Source organism: Octopus sinensis, linkage group LG2 (assembly GCF_006345805.1).
Source record: "Octopus sinensis linkage group LG2, ASM634580v1, whole genome shotgun sequence".
NCBI lineage: Eukaryota > Metazoa > Mollusca > Cephalopoda > Octopoda > Octopodidae > Octopus > Octopus sinensis.
The window spans coordinates 195,123,288-195,139,890 of NC_042998.1; the positions used below are offsets into that span (position 1 = coordinate 195,123,288).

At 39.8% G+C, this 16,603-nt stretch overlaps 1 protein-coding gene across 9 annotated transcripts in view; it reads left to right on the top strand.

Moving 5' to 3' along the window:
* The window catches only part of LOC115232601 (cadherin-87A-like), a 164,230-nt gene that overhangs the window by 141,636 nt on the left and 5,991 nt on the right, over nucleotides 1-16,603 (top strand). For 3 of the 9 annotated variants that reach the window (XM_036500638.1, XM_036500636.1, XM_036500639.1), the window contains exons 41-46: nucleotides 2,191-2,203; nucleotides 3,521-3,589; nucleotides 7,275-7,303; nucleotides 7,472-7,682; nucleotides 9,484-9,585; nucleotides 13,485-13,568. In XM_036500638.1, coding sequence (XP_036356531.1) covers nucleotides 2,191-2,203; nucleotides 3,521-3,589; nucleotides 7,275-7,303; nucleotides 7,472-7,682; nucleotides 9,484-9,585; nucleotides 13,485-13,568 — 508 coding nt within the window. The remainder of the gene's footprint in view (nucleotides 1-2,190; nucleotides 2,204-3,520; nucleotides 3,590-7,274; nucleotides 7,304-7,471; nucleotides 7,683-9,483; nucleotides 9,586-13,484; nucleotides 13,569-16,603) is intronic. The other 6 variants (XM_036500641.1, XM_036500637.1, XM_029802575.2 and 3 more) reach the window with 6 other exon arrangements.

Genomic DNA, 16,603 nt, shown 5'->3' on the forward strand with positions numbered 1-16,603 from the left:
GTGAAGGAAACCAGCGTTCTTTTAGAACAACGACTTCATGGCTTGAAGACACCAAAACAAAAATGGCTAAGAAAGCCCGAATTTATAAGGGAAGTAACTCTCTAAAAATGCTTATATAGTTATTTCCCTTACAAACCCGAGCAACGCCGGGCGATACTGCTAGTCTTTATATATAAAAGTGAAGTTGTGTGTCTGTCTCCTATGATTTAGATTCCTAACTACTCCCACATTTTGCGGTGCAGTTTAACCAAAAGCGGGTATCTTATAGTCGTGATTCATATCGAGCCCTTCTGGGTATTAGCATGCGTCTACAATGAGTCTACGATTTAAAAAAAAATTTACCATCATTTTTTCCCATTTTTAATGCATTTTTTTGCTGTTATATAAGGGAAGTAACTCTCTAAAAATGCTTATATAGTTATTTCCCTTACAAACCCGAGCAATGCCAGGCAATACTGCTAATTTGATAATATAAGAAAGATTTCAAAAGACAAGTTCTTTGTTAAGTGCAGAGAGATATGAGTGTATATTTTTCAAAGACTCTGCTGTATCCATATACAGAGTGGTCAAAATCAAAATCTTGTCCATGTTATCTAAGGATGGTCTGTTACTCATCTCTGGAAAATTTGAGCAGAGAAGACATACCTTTAACCACTTTGTAAAGTTGTATTTCAATCAACTTTTCTTTCTGTTTGTTTTGAAACGAGTAGCAAGCTTAATCAATTTTTATCAAATATTTTTATCTACTTGTGTCCACCTTTACAGTCATGGATTCTTGTCACAGAAGTGGCTGTGTGGTAAGTAGCTTGCTTACCAACCACATGGTTCCAGGTTCAGTCCCACTGCGTGTCACCTTGGGCAAGTGTCTTCTACTATAGCCTCGGGCCGACCAAAGCCTTGTGAGTGGATTTGGTAGACGGAAACTGAAAGAAGCCCGTCGTATATATGTATATGTATATATATGTGTGTATGTGCATCTGTGTTTGTCCCCCCAATATCGCTTGACAACCGATGCTGGTGTGTTTACGTCCCCGTAACTTAGTGGTTCGGCAAAAGAGACTGATAGAATAAGTACTAGGCTTACAAAGAATAAGTCCTGGGGTCGATTTGCTTGACTAAAGGCTGTGCTCCAGCATGGTTGCAGTCGAATGACTGAAACAAGTAAAAGAGAGTATAATTAATATAGCAGCTAAAGTACTTAGCTATCATTAATATAGTAGCAAAAATACTTTGCACTTAAGATGACATGAAATATTGCAACTGCCTGTCTGAAAATATAGAGTGCAATTGGTGCAAATATCACGTGATCACGTGACCGATCAGACCATCAGATGTTGTTGCACATCGCTTGTCACAATGCGTTTGCATTGTTTTAGCCTTTGAATGACGCCACCCCGCTGGCTAAGCGAGCAGGCCAACAGAAGAAAGAGTGGTGAAAGAGTACAGCAGGGATCACCACCCCCTGCCGGAACCTTGTGGAGCTTTTAGGTGTTTTCGCTCAATAAACACACACAACGCCCGGTCTGGGAATCAAAACCGCGATCCTCCGACCGCGAGTCCGCTGCCCTAACCACTGGGCCATTGCAAATATAGGGAAATTAAACTGAAATTAAATACAGAAAAAAAAAAGAAAATGTTTTTAATTAATTTACTAAGATGGAAGATAAAAGAAACATTTTTCAAGATTTTCTTGCATATAGCGAAAAGATGCTCACACATACATAAAATGTGTGTGTGTGCAGTGTCTTGATCACCAGGAATTACAACCATGTTTCGTGGTCTGCTACCACAACAGCTCCTTTATAGGATCCAGTTAGCTCAAGACATCATCAAGAGGAACCATGTCCGGTTTCAGCCCCTACTCCTCTACCGTTTTGATGTGGTGCCTCCGCCCACTTACTGTGGTGTCTTCAGCTCTGGTGTTGGGTGCATGTCATCTTTCTTCTGTTCCCTGACCTTTTTGACGTATCATCAGTGAGTGCCAACCATTTCTCAGTCAACATTGATCATTTTTATCCAAAAAGTTGTGATGAATGCTGCTAAAGGTTCGCTCATCTTCATGACAGAACATGAATGAGAAGACACAACCAAATAGTCCTGCTTTTATTTATATTTTCTGCTTTGTTATTGTTGTCTTGTAAGATATTAAATTTTCACTTTATTTAAATTTCAATATATTTTTACTTCCAGACCTCCTGAAAAGGTAAGCTAAAGCTATATCTAATTTTTATTTCCAATGTTCTTTTAAAGATGGTATAGAAAGTCCAGATAATAGAAGGGAGTTAGGTTACATTTTCCTATAACATTGATCTCATATGAAGAGAAGCAGTACATGACCTTGCAGGTGGGGCCCAGTTAGAATTTTCTTCTGGTTGAGTAACCCATCCTGCTCAAAAGGTCCCTGAATAAGGGTTGTTTAAGGTTGTTGAATGAAACACCCATGTTTCCAAAGGTGAATTATCTAAACCCCAAAGAATCCCTCTCAACACATGGCTATGATGCTCCCCCACTACTTCTGCTGGTGATCAGAGATGCATGTATCGTCAGCCAATAAGGGACATGCCCAACTGGTTATGGTCAAACAACTGACAAGCAAATCTGTGGTATTGAGCAGAAGATTTGCTGTAGCCCATCTTTTATACCAAGACAAAACAATGTACATGATAACACTTCCAATCAGTTAAGATCAGAAGCCATATTTTACATTGGATATGGGCAGTTCCCATGAGCACTATTTTTTAAATTTCGTCCATTTTTGGATTTCTTGGTATCTGAGCTAGGTAGATCATCATCATCATCATCATCATTGCCTTTGCACAGTTTCTAACACTGGAGATGTACTTACAGTGTCAGCTGTTCACTACCAGTGAACTAAGGTAACACCTCTTATTTTTCGAGCACCATCCGGAGTATTCGAGTAGTTCCAAGTAGTACTGTTTTCTTCAAGTGCTCCACCCTTACTGCAGCCCCTATTTATTCCATGCACTTCTCGAGATTTTATTTTTTAAATCAAAAAAATTTATTATTATTATTATTATTCTATGTTTGACTTTTGCTTTATATTTGTACAAGTTGGCTCCAAGTCTCACCCAGAGACCTCAAGAGACAACAGGTTGGAAGTTCATGTTGTTGTTATGCCTAGTGTGCCATATATTTGTTTTTTTTTTTTGGTGTTGTACTAGTGAATGTCTAAAAAAAAACGAAAATCATGTTTGTTTTAAACCTTGAGATTACATAGAAAGTATTTTGCGTAGGATATGAGCAGTTCCCATGAGCACTATCTTTCGAATTTCTGCCATTTTGGGGTTTCCTGGTATCTGAGTTAGGTAGTGATCAGCCCCTTTTGCTATCATTCCCACGGCACCTATGACAACAGGTATTGTTTTAGTCTTCAGCTTCCGCATTTTACTGATTTCTATTTCAAGATCTTTATATTTGCTCAGTTTTTGGTAGGTCTTGACAGATACATTATTATTATTATTATTATTATTATTATTATTATTATTATTGCTATTTTCAGCCCAATGATTTTACAATGACTTCAATCTACCACAATAAGGGTTTCCTTCCTGAAGATGATGGACCACCAGTAAGTAATACAAGAATTTGTATGTGGATATTAGAGGATGAGAAATTAACCTTTACCTCTTTTGGCACGGGTTCATTTAGTAATATGCTTCTTTCTTTATTGCTCTTTCTCTTCCTTTGTGTGTGTGTGTGTGTGTGTGTGTGCACGTGTGTTTGTGTGCGTGTATGTGTATATATATATATACATATATTGTCCTTACCTTCGAAACGCAGAGTAGATGAAACAGGGACAACTGAAGAAGGAGAAGATTCTTTATGTTGTATGCCTTGTTTCTCTATTTTTTTGTTGTTGTTTGAAAAAAAGTTTGTTTTTCTATGTTTTTGTTTTTATGTTTTCGTTTCTCATTGTGTTCAATGTTTTTTTGATGTGCTGTACCCATATATGCATGTGTATATACATATATATGTAGGTATGTATATATGCATACATTTATATATTATTTATATTATTATTATTATTATTATTATTATTATTATATATATATATATATATGTATGTATGTATGTATGTATTTATGTATTTATGTATACATGTCATTATTCAGTTTTATTTCAAGCTTCTTGCCAATAGAGAAAAAAACAGTTTCTGACCTAGATCCAAGGCTCCTTCATTTGAATTTCAACAACATCAGCAGGGTATTTTTGCTTGCATGCATGAATGCATGCATGCATGTGTGTATGTATGTATGTATGTATGTATGTATGTATGTATTTATGTATGAATGTATGTACAGGGTGTGGTGCATAAATTGTTGTCTAAATTATGCAAAAATGAAAATAACACTGACATCTCATTTTAACAGATATATTTACCAAAATTACATAAAAATATCTTGAAATACTAAAGAGTAAATTTCTTCAATAAAATCGCCATTGGCTCCAACCACGCCCTCCAGATGACTTCAGAATCTCCTGCAACACTTCTGGATGGTCTCCTTGTTTTAAGTTGGTGAATGCTGCCATAATCCTTGCCTTCAGTTCATCTTTGGTGTTGCAAGGGGTTTTGTTGGTCTCTCACTCAACTGCATCTCATATATAATAATGAAGGGAATTGCAGTCTGGGGAGTAAGGTGGCCAGATGCTAGGGGTGTTGTGGTTGCAGAAATTGTCTGACAACCACGGCTGGGTTCTCCTGCTTGTGTGGCATGGTGCAGAGTCCTGTTGCCAGACATAGGGTCTTCCAGCAGCCACCCTCTTGACCCAGAGCAGCATTACCTTCTCCAGGCACTTGATGTAGGCATCTGTGTTGAATGTGATGCCATGTGGGAAGATGGAGGCATAACCTCACCATCACTAGTGATCACTCCGAACATCATGATGTTGACTAGATGTTTGATTTTTATCACTCTCTGTACATGTTGTGAGATTGCACTGTCCTCCGATTCACACCTAAACACTCTGAAATGTTTGTATTGCATCTTCCAACATGAATGCCAAGCAGTACAGCAAGTCGCTTCCAAATTGCTGGTAGAGTGAATTGCGTCATGGTGCTGTTTTTCTCACAGATGGTGCCTAATTGACCCTACTATACTGTGTAGTTGACAAAATCAAAAACAAGCAATGACATATGTGAAATTAAAAACAAAAAATCGTGACAATTTACCCATCACACCTTACATATATTTAAGTTTGTCCATTCAGTCATTCTGTTTTACATCTGTTTTACTTTGTAAGCATGGCTCAGATGAGGCATGCTCAATTTGATTTTCTCTTTCTGAATGCTCTTCATGCTGCCAACTTTTACCTGTTTGCCAAATAAGACATTTTTTATTTCCATTGGTCTTCTCACATTAAAAGCTGAAGAAATTTTGGGACATTTTATGAGAATGACATCCACACACAAGCGCGCAATAACATATATCTTTGCATCAGGCAGGGGTACCACTGATGCTCTCTTCATATTGGTTTCAAGTTTTGGCACATGGCCAGCAGTTTGTTTTGTAGGGGGGGGAGCCAAGTCAATTAAATCAACCTCAGTGCTCAACTGGTACTTATTTTTATCAACCGCGAAAGGAAGAAAGGCAAAATCAACCTTGGTAAGAATTTGAATTCAGAACATAGAAACGGATGAAATGCTGCTAAGCATCCTGCCCAGTGTGCCAATGGTTCTGCCAGATCACCACCTTACTCTCACTTCATATTGACACGATTGCAAGAGAACTTCTTAGCCGTGTCTAGGCTTCTCTGTTCTTCTGGAAGCTGAACCTCACAGAGAAGTAAAGCAACCCATGGAAGGAAAATCAGTCATAAAAAATAATAATGATGATGATGATAGGCGCAGGAGTGGCTGTGTGGTAAGTAGCTTGCTAACCAACCACATGGTTTTGGGTTCAGTCCCACTGCGTGGCATCTTGGGCAAGTGTCTTCTGCTATAGCCCCGGGCCAACCAATGCCTTGTGAGTGGATTTGGTAGACGGAAACTGAAAGAAGCCCGTCGTATATATGTATATATATATATGAGTGTGTGTGTGTCTGTGTTTGTCCCCCTAGCATTGCTTGACAGCCGATGCTGGTGTGTTTACGTCCCCGTCACTTAGCGGTTCGGCAAAAGAGACCGATAGAATAAGTACTGGGCTTACAAAGAATAAGTCCCGGGGTCGATTTGCTCGACTAAAGGCGGTGCTCCAGCATGGCCGCAGTCAAATGACTGAAACAAGTAAAAGAGTAAAGAGTATGATAACACTGTCACTGCTGTTGCTGCTGCTGCTGTCACTGGCGCTGCCGTCGCTAGCGCTGCCGTCGCTGGTGCTGCCGTCGCTTGCACTGCCGTCGCTAGCGCTGCCGTCGCTAGCGCTGCCGTCGCTCACGCTGCCACTGCCGCTGCCGTCGCTTGCGCTGCCGCTGCCGTCGCTCACGCTGCCGTGGTTGGTGCTACCGTTGATGGTGCTGCCGTTGATGGTGCTGACGTCGCTAGCGCTGCCGTCGCTTGCGCTGCCATCGCTGGCGCTGCCGTCACTGGCCCTGCTGTCGCTGGTGCTTCCGTTGTTGGTGCTGCAGTCGCTGGCCCTAACGTCGCTGGCGCTGCCGTTGCTGGCGCTGCCGTTGCTGGCGCTGCCGTCGCTGGCGCTGCCGTCGCTTGCACTGCCGTCGCTAGTGCTGCCGTCGCTGGTGCTGCCGTCGCTTGCACTGCCGTCGCTAGCGCTGCCGTCGCTCACGCTGCCACTGCCGCTGCCGTCGCTTGCGCTGCCGCTGCCGTCGCTCACGCTGCCGTGGTTGGTGCTACCGTTGATGGTGCTGCCGTTGATGGTGCTGACGTCGCTAGCGCTGCCGTCGCTTGCGCTGCCATCGCTGGCGCTGCCGTCACTGGCCCTGCTGTCGCTGGTGCTTCCGTTGTTGGTGCTGCAGTCGCTGGCCCTAACGTCGCTGGCGCTGCCGTTGCTGGCGCTGCCGTTGCTGGCGCTGCCGTCGCTGGCGCTGCCGTCACTGGCACTGCCGTCGCTCACACTGCTGTCGCTGGTGCTGCCGTTGATGGTGCTGCCGTCGCTAGCACTGCCGTCGCTGGCGCTGCCGTCACTGGCCCTGCTGCCTTTGCTGGTGCCGCCGTCACTGGCCCTAACGTCGCTGGCACTGCCGTCGCTTTCGCTGCCGTCGCTGGCGCTGCCGTCGCTTGCGCTGCCGTCGCTGGCGCTGCCGTCGCTGCCACCACTACTGATGATATATGTGTTTATTTATATTTTCCTTTTCAGCAAAGTGAAATGGTAGTTTATTCTACATCTCACGGAGGAAATTCTGGATTTCAAGGCGGAAATTCTGGATTTCAAGGCGGAAATTCTGGATTTCAAGGAGGAAATTCTGGATTTCAAGGAGGAAACTCTGGATTTCAAGGAGGAAACTCTGGATTTCAAGGAGGAAACTCTGGATTTCAAGGAGGAAACTCTGGATTTCAAGGAGGAAATGCTGGATTTCATGATAGACTATTTGAAGAGGAAGATTTGAAGAATAGTGGTGGAAATATCAATGGTCAGCACGAGGAAATTGCTATGGCTGGCCTTGGTAACAGTGGACATAGCAGAAAGAGTTTGCGTAGCAGAAACAATAGCTTTGGTCAACGTGATGAAATGCTCCAAGGTGGACTGAGCAACAACGGTGCCCCTGTAAGTTACGTTATGATGCGTTTAGTTCACTTGTAGTGAACGATTCATCACTTTACTCAGTAGGTTCTTCTCACCTGCAAAGTTTACATCATTTCTTTGTTATTGCATTAGAAAAATTTATGTTTGACATAATCCATATTGCTTCTGCACCAAGTAGTGAAAATATAAAACAGTAATTAACAAGATTCATCTGTCAAGATTGTGGGTACAAGATTATCCAAAAACTTAGTCAGTGGTGATATGACAGAACTGTAGGGAACATCTAAACACTATAGAGCTTAAATCCTTAAATCCTTAAAAATGTTTTAGCCTGAAGGCCGCGGCCATGCTGGGGCACCACCGCTAATTAAGATATAAAAACGATAATTAAGATATAAAAAGAAAATTAGTGAGGAAGGCATTTCAGAGTCACTGAAAGCCACAGAATGGTCAGTAGTCCTGGTAAGGCACTGGCTGATGTGGAAATTTGAAATCTATCTAACCCACGCACAGCTTGAGAAAAACACTTCTGTGGTAGTTACTGTCATGGTCAGGGTTATGATGATGGTTGTTGTTATGGTGGTGCAGTTGTTGTTGTTGTTGTTGGTGGTGGTGATGGTAATAGTTGTGGTTGTTGTGGTGGTGGTGGTGGCGGTGGTGGGTGATTTTGGTAGTGGCACTGGTAGTTGTTGCAATGAATGTGGTGGTAATGGTGGTGATGTTTGTAGTCGTGGTGGTGTTTGTGGTGGTGGTGGTGGTGGTGGTGGTGATGGTAGCGGCAGTAGTGTGTAAAATCATGACTCTTGAAAGTGACACAAATGCCAACCACCACCACCACCACCACCACCACCACCACCACCGCCACCACCACCACCACAACCACCACCACTACCACCACCACCACCACCACCACCACCACCACCACCACCACCACCACCACCACCACCACCACCACCACCACCTCTTTGCCTTTGGAACAATCATGGATGAGTCATGTTGTGTGGTGAAGAATTGTGCACCGTTCTCATCACTGGAAGCAAATCTTTGCACAGACTTTGACCCATCTCGATCCATCTCATATATGGAATGATTATAGTTGAAATCTTTGATCATACGTCTGGTCAATCATTGCAGACCTGGGGCTAAACGACAGCCATAACAATACATGTTATCAAGCTGTTGTTGTGGCAACAGCACTCTCTGCCATAAGATCAGGCATAGTTGTGTGGTTAAGATGTTCACCTCACAACTGCATGATCATTGCATGGCACCTTGGGCAAGTTTTTTTTCTACCTTTGTCTTGGGTTGTCTAACTCATTGTAAATTGAATGTGTGTGTGTGCATGTGTGTGTGTGCATGTGTGTGTATGTATGTGTGTATCTGTATCTCTTTCACTGCATATTGGTGAAAGATTTAAACAGACTAGGTAAATGAAGAGCTCATGATTTTCAGTTGAAGGTCTTTACAATATTTTCTTGGCATTATCTTGCACACACTTCTTTGTTATAGTCACCATCAAAAATGTAGTGAATCAGTCATTGGTCTGTTAGAAAACTGAACCAAACAAACTATTGTTTACCAAATTCCAATGTAATATAAATATAAATATAAATATCAATGACAACAAAACCATAAGAAATATCAACAATAGAAACAAAATCGATAATAATTATCTTAGTTCATTTAATCTACTCAAATTAACTTACCTGGATCATTCAGCTGATTGCTCTTCTAAGACTATAGAGGTGTTATTCTATAGGGATTACTTCAATAGTATTAAACAAGGCTAATTCTACCCGCTGTTCCTCTTTCTGTTTTACAGCCCATTATATTCACCTTTGATGAGGCCCCCCCTGATGGTAATGCAATGTCACAAGAGAACCTGCACATGTCAACTTCGGGTGGCAGTCATGGCAGAGATTATGTAAGTCCTATGCTTTCGGCGCAACAATAACGGAAATAGATTTTTGATACAGTATCAGGAATTTTGATACAATATCATTCAGGAGAGAAAGAATATGCATGCATATACATATATATACAGCTATACAGACAAATATATATATATATGTGAGTGTGTGTGCATGTATGCGCGCGCATATATCATCATCATCATCATTATCATCGTTTAATGTCCGTTTTCCGCGCTAGCACGGGTTGGACGGTTCGACCGGGGTCTGGGAAGCCAGGGGCTGCACCAGGCTCCAGTCTGATCTGGCAGTGTTTCTACAGCTGGATGCCCTTCCTAACGCCAACCACTCCGTGAGTGTAGTGGGTGCTTTTTATGTGCCACCTGCACAGGTGCCAGGGGTGTCCAGCATCGGCCACGATCAGTTGGAGCTTGTGCGATAGGGGTTATGGTGTAACCCACTATGGGATATCAGTTATCCAATATACTGCCAGTGAAGTACCCAAAAGGCTAATACATAAATGCTTACAATTGCAATGCAATTAGTTCATTTATTGTATTATATGGGCGAAGGTAAAAAGTTTTACCTCAAATTCATAATACAAAATAAGAAAATGGAGGAATAGATTCTTTCAATCATCAACTTACAGATAATACCAATTCATAAGTTGATGATTGAAAGAATCTATTCCTCCATTTTCTTATTTTGTATATATATATATATATATTGATAAAAACGGTAAGATAACAAAAGAAAGAAAGAGACCTCGATATTATGTAAATAGAGGAAATGTATCTGTAAATGTAATATGTGACAATTATTTGGTAGCCAAGATAAAACTCTGAGTTTCGGATGCTGAAGTGGACATCCACGCCACCATCTCTTCAGTTATGGCCGGATAACTGAAGAGATGGTGGCGTGGATTTTCACCTCGGCATCCGAAACTCAGAGTTTTATCTTGGCTACCGAATAATTGTCACATATTACATTTACAGATATATATATATATATATATATATATATATATATATATATAATATATATATACACACACCATGACCCAGACTTCATGAAAACTATTATCACTAGTGATGAGACATGAGTTTATGGTCTCTGCTTGATTTGTTCACTCATCTTATGTGAAAGAAAAATCCAACATCATGCACTACATGTCTTAATTCTAAGCTAATATAAAGCCAGGAATCTGATGCAGCCTACCAGAGCAAAAATCTACATGCGTGCGCAAGAAGGGTGGCATCACCTGTTACCCGAAGGATTTTGTGCTTATGGAATTAGTTTAGACAGGAAAAATTAAAGTCAGATAGTTATTGAATGCACCTCATGTATATATATGTGTGTGTGTGTTTGTGCATACTGCATGTATCATCATTATCATCATCATCATCATCATCATTTAACATTCGTTGTCCATGCCATCCAACTCATGCCGGCATGGACAATGGACATTAAATGATGACGATGATGATGATAATAATACATGTAGTATGCTCAAACACACACACACAAATATGAGGTGTGTTCAAAAACTGACTTGAATTTTTCCTAGCCAAACTAATTCCATGAGCCCAAAATCCTTTGGGTGGAAGGCGATGCCATCCTTCTAGCGTACGCATGTAAATTTTTGCTCTGGTAGGCTGTGTCAATTCTTGGCTGTTACACCTAGAGTACAGACATGTAGCGCATGCTTGTTGAATTTTCGTTTTCACATAAGGTAAGTGAACATGTCAAGCAGAGACCATAAAGCCATCTCTCATTAGTAATGATGATAGACATCATAAAGTCTGGGTCGTAGTTTTGCATAGTCCAGTGAGTCCTGAGCGATTTCCAAGCAGAGTTGCTTCTACTGCTACCTTAGAACCTTGGGAATTCATTTTGCCATCACCTTCTGCATTCACAAATCTCCATTAAAATCGATTGCACCGATCTTGTGCTTATTCCCACTTTGTGAGCAATTTTCTGGGTTGTTATATGTTCAAATTCCGCCGAGGTCAACTTTGCCTTTCATCCTTTCAGGGTCGATAAATTAAGTACCAGTTACGCACTGGGTCGATGTAATCGACTTAATCCATTTGTCTGTCCTTGTTTGTCTCCTCTGTGTTTAGCCCCTTGTGGGTAGTAAATAAATAGGTATGTGCATGATTATCAGAGACTACATGAATATAAATATGTGTATGGATATCAGTGCATGCACAAATATCAGTACGTACATAGATATCAAGGGATGTACAAAAATTATCAGGGAATCTGCAATCATCAGTAATATGCAATTACGAGTAGGTGTGGAAATACCAGTAAATTCGATTGCTAGTATATTGGCATGTGCGCGATTATCAATGGCTATATTAATATAATATGTATATAGATATCAGTGGGTGCGCGAATATCAGTATGGACACAGATATCTCTGGGTATGTTAATATCTGTGGCTGTGGGATCATCAGTGGGTGTGCCACTAACTGTGGTTGCACAACAGCCTTCTCATGTCTTTGATTTTCAATGTTTGTGTTTTGCTGTCATCCGACATAGTATCATACTATCTACCTTTCACTTAAAGACTGATTCCATTTGCTATCAGCAGAAATAGTAGCACCATGAACTTTCTTCACCCTGTTCTTAGCCTGTTTCAGAGCATGCACCGTTTTTGTTAATTAGGTTACCTAAGTAAGAGAAGTTATCAACTAATACTGTGGACGTGTTAGTATCTAAAAGAATTCCTTTTACAACTGCTGACTATTCCTGTGCGTCCTCAACTTATAAAGTCTGTCTTGTTTGTCATCCAGTCTGTCATCCTTCTGGATCTCTTGTGCACTGGAAGTTTACACTTGCTGCACTGTGGAATTCTTTTGAACTCCTTTTCTGCATACCAGGCATGTCCACTTCCTGAATGGCAGAAGCAAGTAATTTTCTTTCCTGTCAGAACTTTTATCTTTGCTAGATTTACTTTGCAGACTCTTGATTCTAGAAACATTTCTGTAAAGTCTCCCATTCCTGTTGTCACCCTATTTGCTATCATCTTATCATCATCATTTCCAACTTAAGATGATGAAGATAATCATTAACACTTATCTGAAATCTCTTCCCCTTCTCAATTACTACAGTTATGTCTCTTGTAAAACCAGATTTACTGGAGATCTAATCTCTTATTGTCACTCACCAGTAGGTCCTCACCATCAAGAAGTTGGATGAAAACAGTGTTGTTGACTTAAATATCAGCAAAGCTTTTGGCCATATGTAAACATGAATCTATTTACAGCACTTCCCATCTTAGGCTCTTAATCTTTTGTCACTCGGATAAATATCTTCCAATTTGCACCATTGTGGTACATACTGAGGTAACTCTCTCTTATCCACACTTAATCATCTGTGATGTGCTCCAAGGTTCAATTCTATTCCCTTCACTCTTCAGTCAAAACATGAACCATCTATTTGCAGTCGCTCCATCCCTCTGAGCATGAACTGCATGGAATTAGAACCTTCAAACTCAGGGCTAGTGCCTAGATATTTAGTGGCCTAGGCCTGTCCTATAATATGTTCCCCTTCTCATAACTTGACAATATGCTCCTTTTCCCATTCCAATAATATGTACCTCTTTCTCCCATCCTACATGGTACATCCTTTTCTCCCAGTCCTGCAATGTACTCTTTCTTCTTCCAATCCCACAATGTAATTCCCCTTCTCTCAGCCTTACAGTGACTATCCCTCCTTTAATAATTTTTTCTACAAATTCTTCCAGTGGGCACCTTCTTTACATTCCCTTCTTGCATATGTTTTTTTCTTTGTGACCATTGACTTGGGGGCTTTTGAAGAAGTACGTTAACTGCATCAGTTGCACTGGTTTCAAACCAGTCTAATCAAAATATAAATAAAAATTAATATTTAATATTTTTTACAGCCAGATCAATTCATGTATGATGCAGTTTCTCGACGTCCTGATACCCCTGCACCTTATTCTGAGAGGAATAGTCGCAGGAGTGGAGTAAGTGGAATCTTAAAACATCTGCATCTGTAGATTTCATTTTGTAGTGACGACTTAGTGATTGGTAGATTTCTTACTTTAAATAGTTAAGACTGTTTAGTGTTCAAGTGGGGAAATATTCCAGTTTAAATAGGGTAAATGATAGCTTATATTGAAAAACTTACAAAAAATTTTTATATATTTTACTTGTTTCAGTCATTAGACTGTGGCCATTCTGGGGCGCTACCATAAAGAATTTTTAGTCGAATGAATCAACCTCATTATTAATTTTTTTAAAGCCTGGTGCTTATTCTCTTGGTGTCTTATACTGAACTGCTAAGTTATGGGAACATAAACACACCAACACTGGATGTCAAGCAGTGGTGTGAGACAAAAACAAACACAGATATATAAATGGCCTCTTTCAGTTTCCATACACCAAATCCAGTCACAAGGCCTTGGTTGGCCAAGGCTATAGTAGAAAACACTTGCCCAAGGTGATGTGTAGTGGAACTGAACCTGGAACTGTGTGGTTGGGAAGCAAAACTCTTACCACACAGCCATGCCTGCATTTTGTTGATGTAACTAATATTATTTACAGTGTAGAGGCGCAATGGCCCAGTGGTTAGGGCAGCGGACTCGTGGTCATAGGATCGCGGTTTCGATTCCCAGACCGGGTGTTGTGAGTGTTTATTGAGCGAAAACACCTAAAAGCTCCACGAGGCTCCGGCAGGGGATGGTGGTGGTCCCTGCTGTACTCTTTCACCACAACTTTCTCTCACTCTTACTTCCTGTTTCTGTTGTACCTGTATTTCAAAGGGCCGGCCTTGTCACTCTCTGTGTCATGCTGAATATCCCCGAGAACTACGTTAAGGGTACACGTGTCTGTGGAGTGCTCAGCCACTTACACGTTAATTTCACGTACAGGCTGTTCCGTTGATTCGGATCAACCGGAACCCTCATCGTCGTAACCGACGGAGTGCAAAGAGAGATTATTTATAGTATAATGTTTTATTAATATAAATATTACTTACAATATAAAGTTTTTGTTAATTTAAATAATATTACTTACAAAATAATGTTTTGTTAATATAGTATTACTTACCATTTAAAGTTTTTCTTAACGTGAATAATGTTACTTACAATATAATATAATATATCACTTACAATATGTTTTGTTAATATAAATGATATTACCTACTATATAAGATTTACAATATAAGGTTTTGTCAATGTAACTCTTAATATATAACATTTATTTCATAAAGTTTTCTTTATATAAATGCCATTACTGACAAGATATTACTTACACTATAAGGCTTTGTTGATATAAATTTCTATTTTGTCATTATCATAATTTTATATTGTATTTTTTTTTTTTTACATATTACTGATGTTTAAATTACAGTGGTAAAGAGATGAAACTAAGATTAAGGAGTTCCAGATATTTGTACATTACTGCATATACTTTATACACACTTTCTGACAAGTTGTGGTGCACCTGAGCACTGTATACAATAATTTCATTATTATTATATTATAAATGACTAGCAGTATCGCCCGGCGTTGCTCGGGTTTGTAAGGGAAATAACTATATAAGCATTTTTGGAGAGTTATAGCCAAAAAATAGCAAAAAATGCATTAAAAATGAAAAAAAACGAGGGTAAATTTTTTTAAAAATCGTTGACTCATCGTAGACATTTTTAGAGAGTTACTTCCCTTATATAATAGCGCAAAAAATGCATTAAAATGGAAAAAAATTATGGTAAATTTTTTTTAAATCGTAGACTCATCGTAGACGCGCGCTAATACCCAGAAGGGCTCGATATGAATCACGACTATAAGATACCCAGTTTTGGTTAAACTGCACCGCAAAATGTGGGAGTAGTTAGGAATCTAAATCGTAGGATACAGACACAAAACCTCTCTTTTATATATAAAGATGATATTACTTACAATATAAGGTAAATGAGATGACTTAATATAGTTGTAGAAGTATCAGTGATTGGAAAGAACTGGAAGAACATCACACTACATGCTTAACACTTGTTAACTTGGCTCTTCTCTCTTCTGAATGTTAATGTAGCAAGTGGCCAAAATTATCTTTACCCAAACTTATTCTAGAACTATGCTACGTTCATTATGAAAATAGCCATTTGTACCTTGTTCAAAGAAATTCCTTTTACAAAGTACCAGAAAGAAGATGAATTTGACACATGCTGTATTGAGCTGAACTAAATATACTGCATTATTTGGTTTTGTTCTCTTCATTTCAAGCCGTAGAAACATTGCCAGATCAGACTGGGCCTCGTGCAGCCTTCTGGCTTCCCAGACCCCAGTTGAACCGTCCAACCCATGCTAGCATGGAAAGCAGACGCTAAATGATGATGATGATGATTTCAAGTTCAAATCCTGCTTAAGTTTAAATTTACCATTTGTTCATCTAGTAATTACTAGTAATACACCAAGTCCACTCAGCTGACTAAACAGCCCTCCTTGAATCAAACATTCGGCTTGATACCTTGTCTAAGGAAATCGGTATTTGAAAATAAGGAAAAAGACTCCAGTAAAGTAAGCTGGCAGGCCCAAAAATCTGATTAAGGACTTGTCTTCCTTGATGGCAGGATTAAATTTAGCTTTAATTTCTGAGAATTGATTAAATAAATAAATCTTTTATTTGTGATCTGGTTTTGTACTCTGTGTCTCCAACAAAAACTGACCACATGCCTAATGATCAGCATCTTTCATTTGTGATCTGGTTTTCTTTCATTCATTTCAATGTACGATTGTGGTCACCCTCTGGCTTTATTATGAACAAATTCTATAAGCTAAACTGAAATCAATGTAGAAAACACTATAAATTGAAAAGCCGTAAAATAAAAGGCAACAGTTTAAAATTTTTATGTAGTTTCTCCTCTTTAAAGTGGTTTTGTTGGAACACAACAGCCTCTCTGAGAATTGTGGTGGAAAGTATTTCTCAGTGGAATCTGGTTGCAAGACTATTATAGGTACAAATACAAAATTAATAACAGTAAGCTACCCAATAACTGAAATAT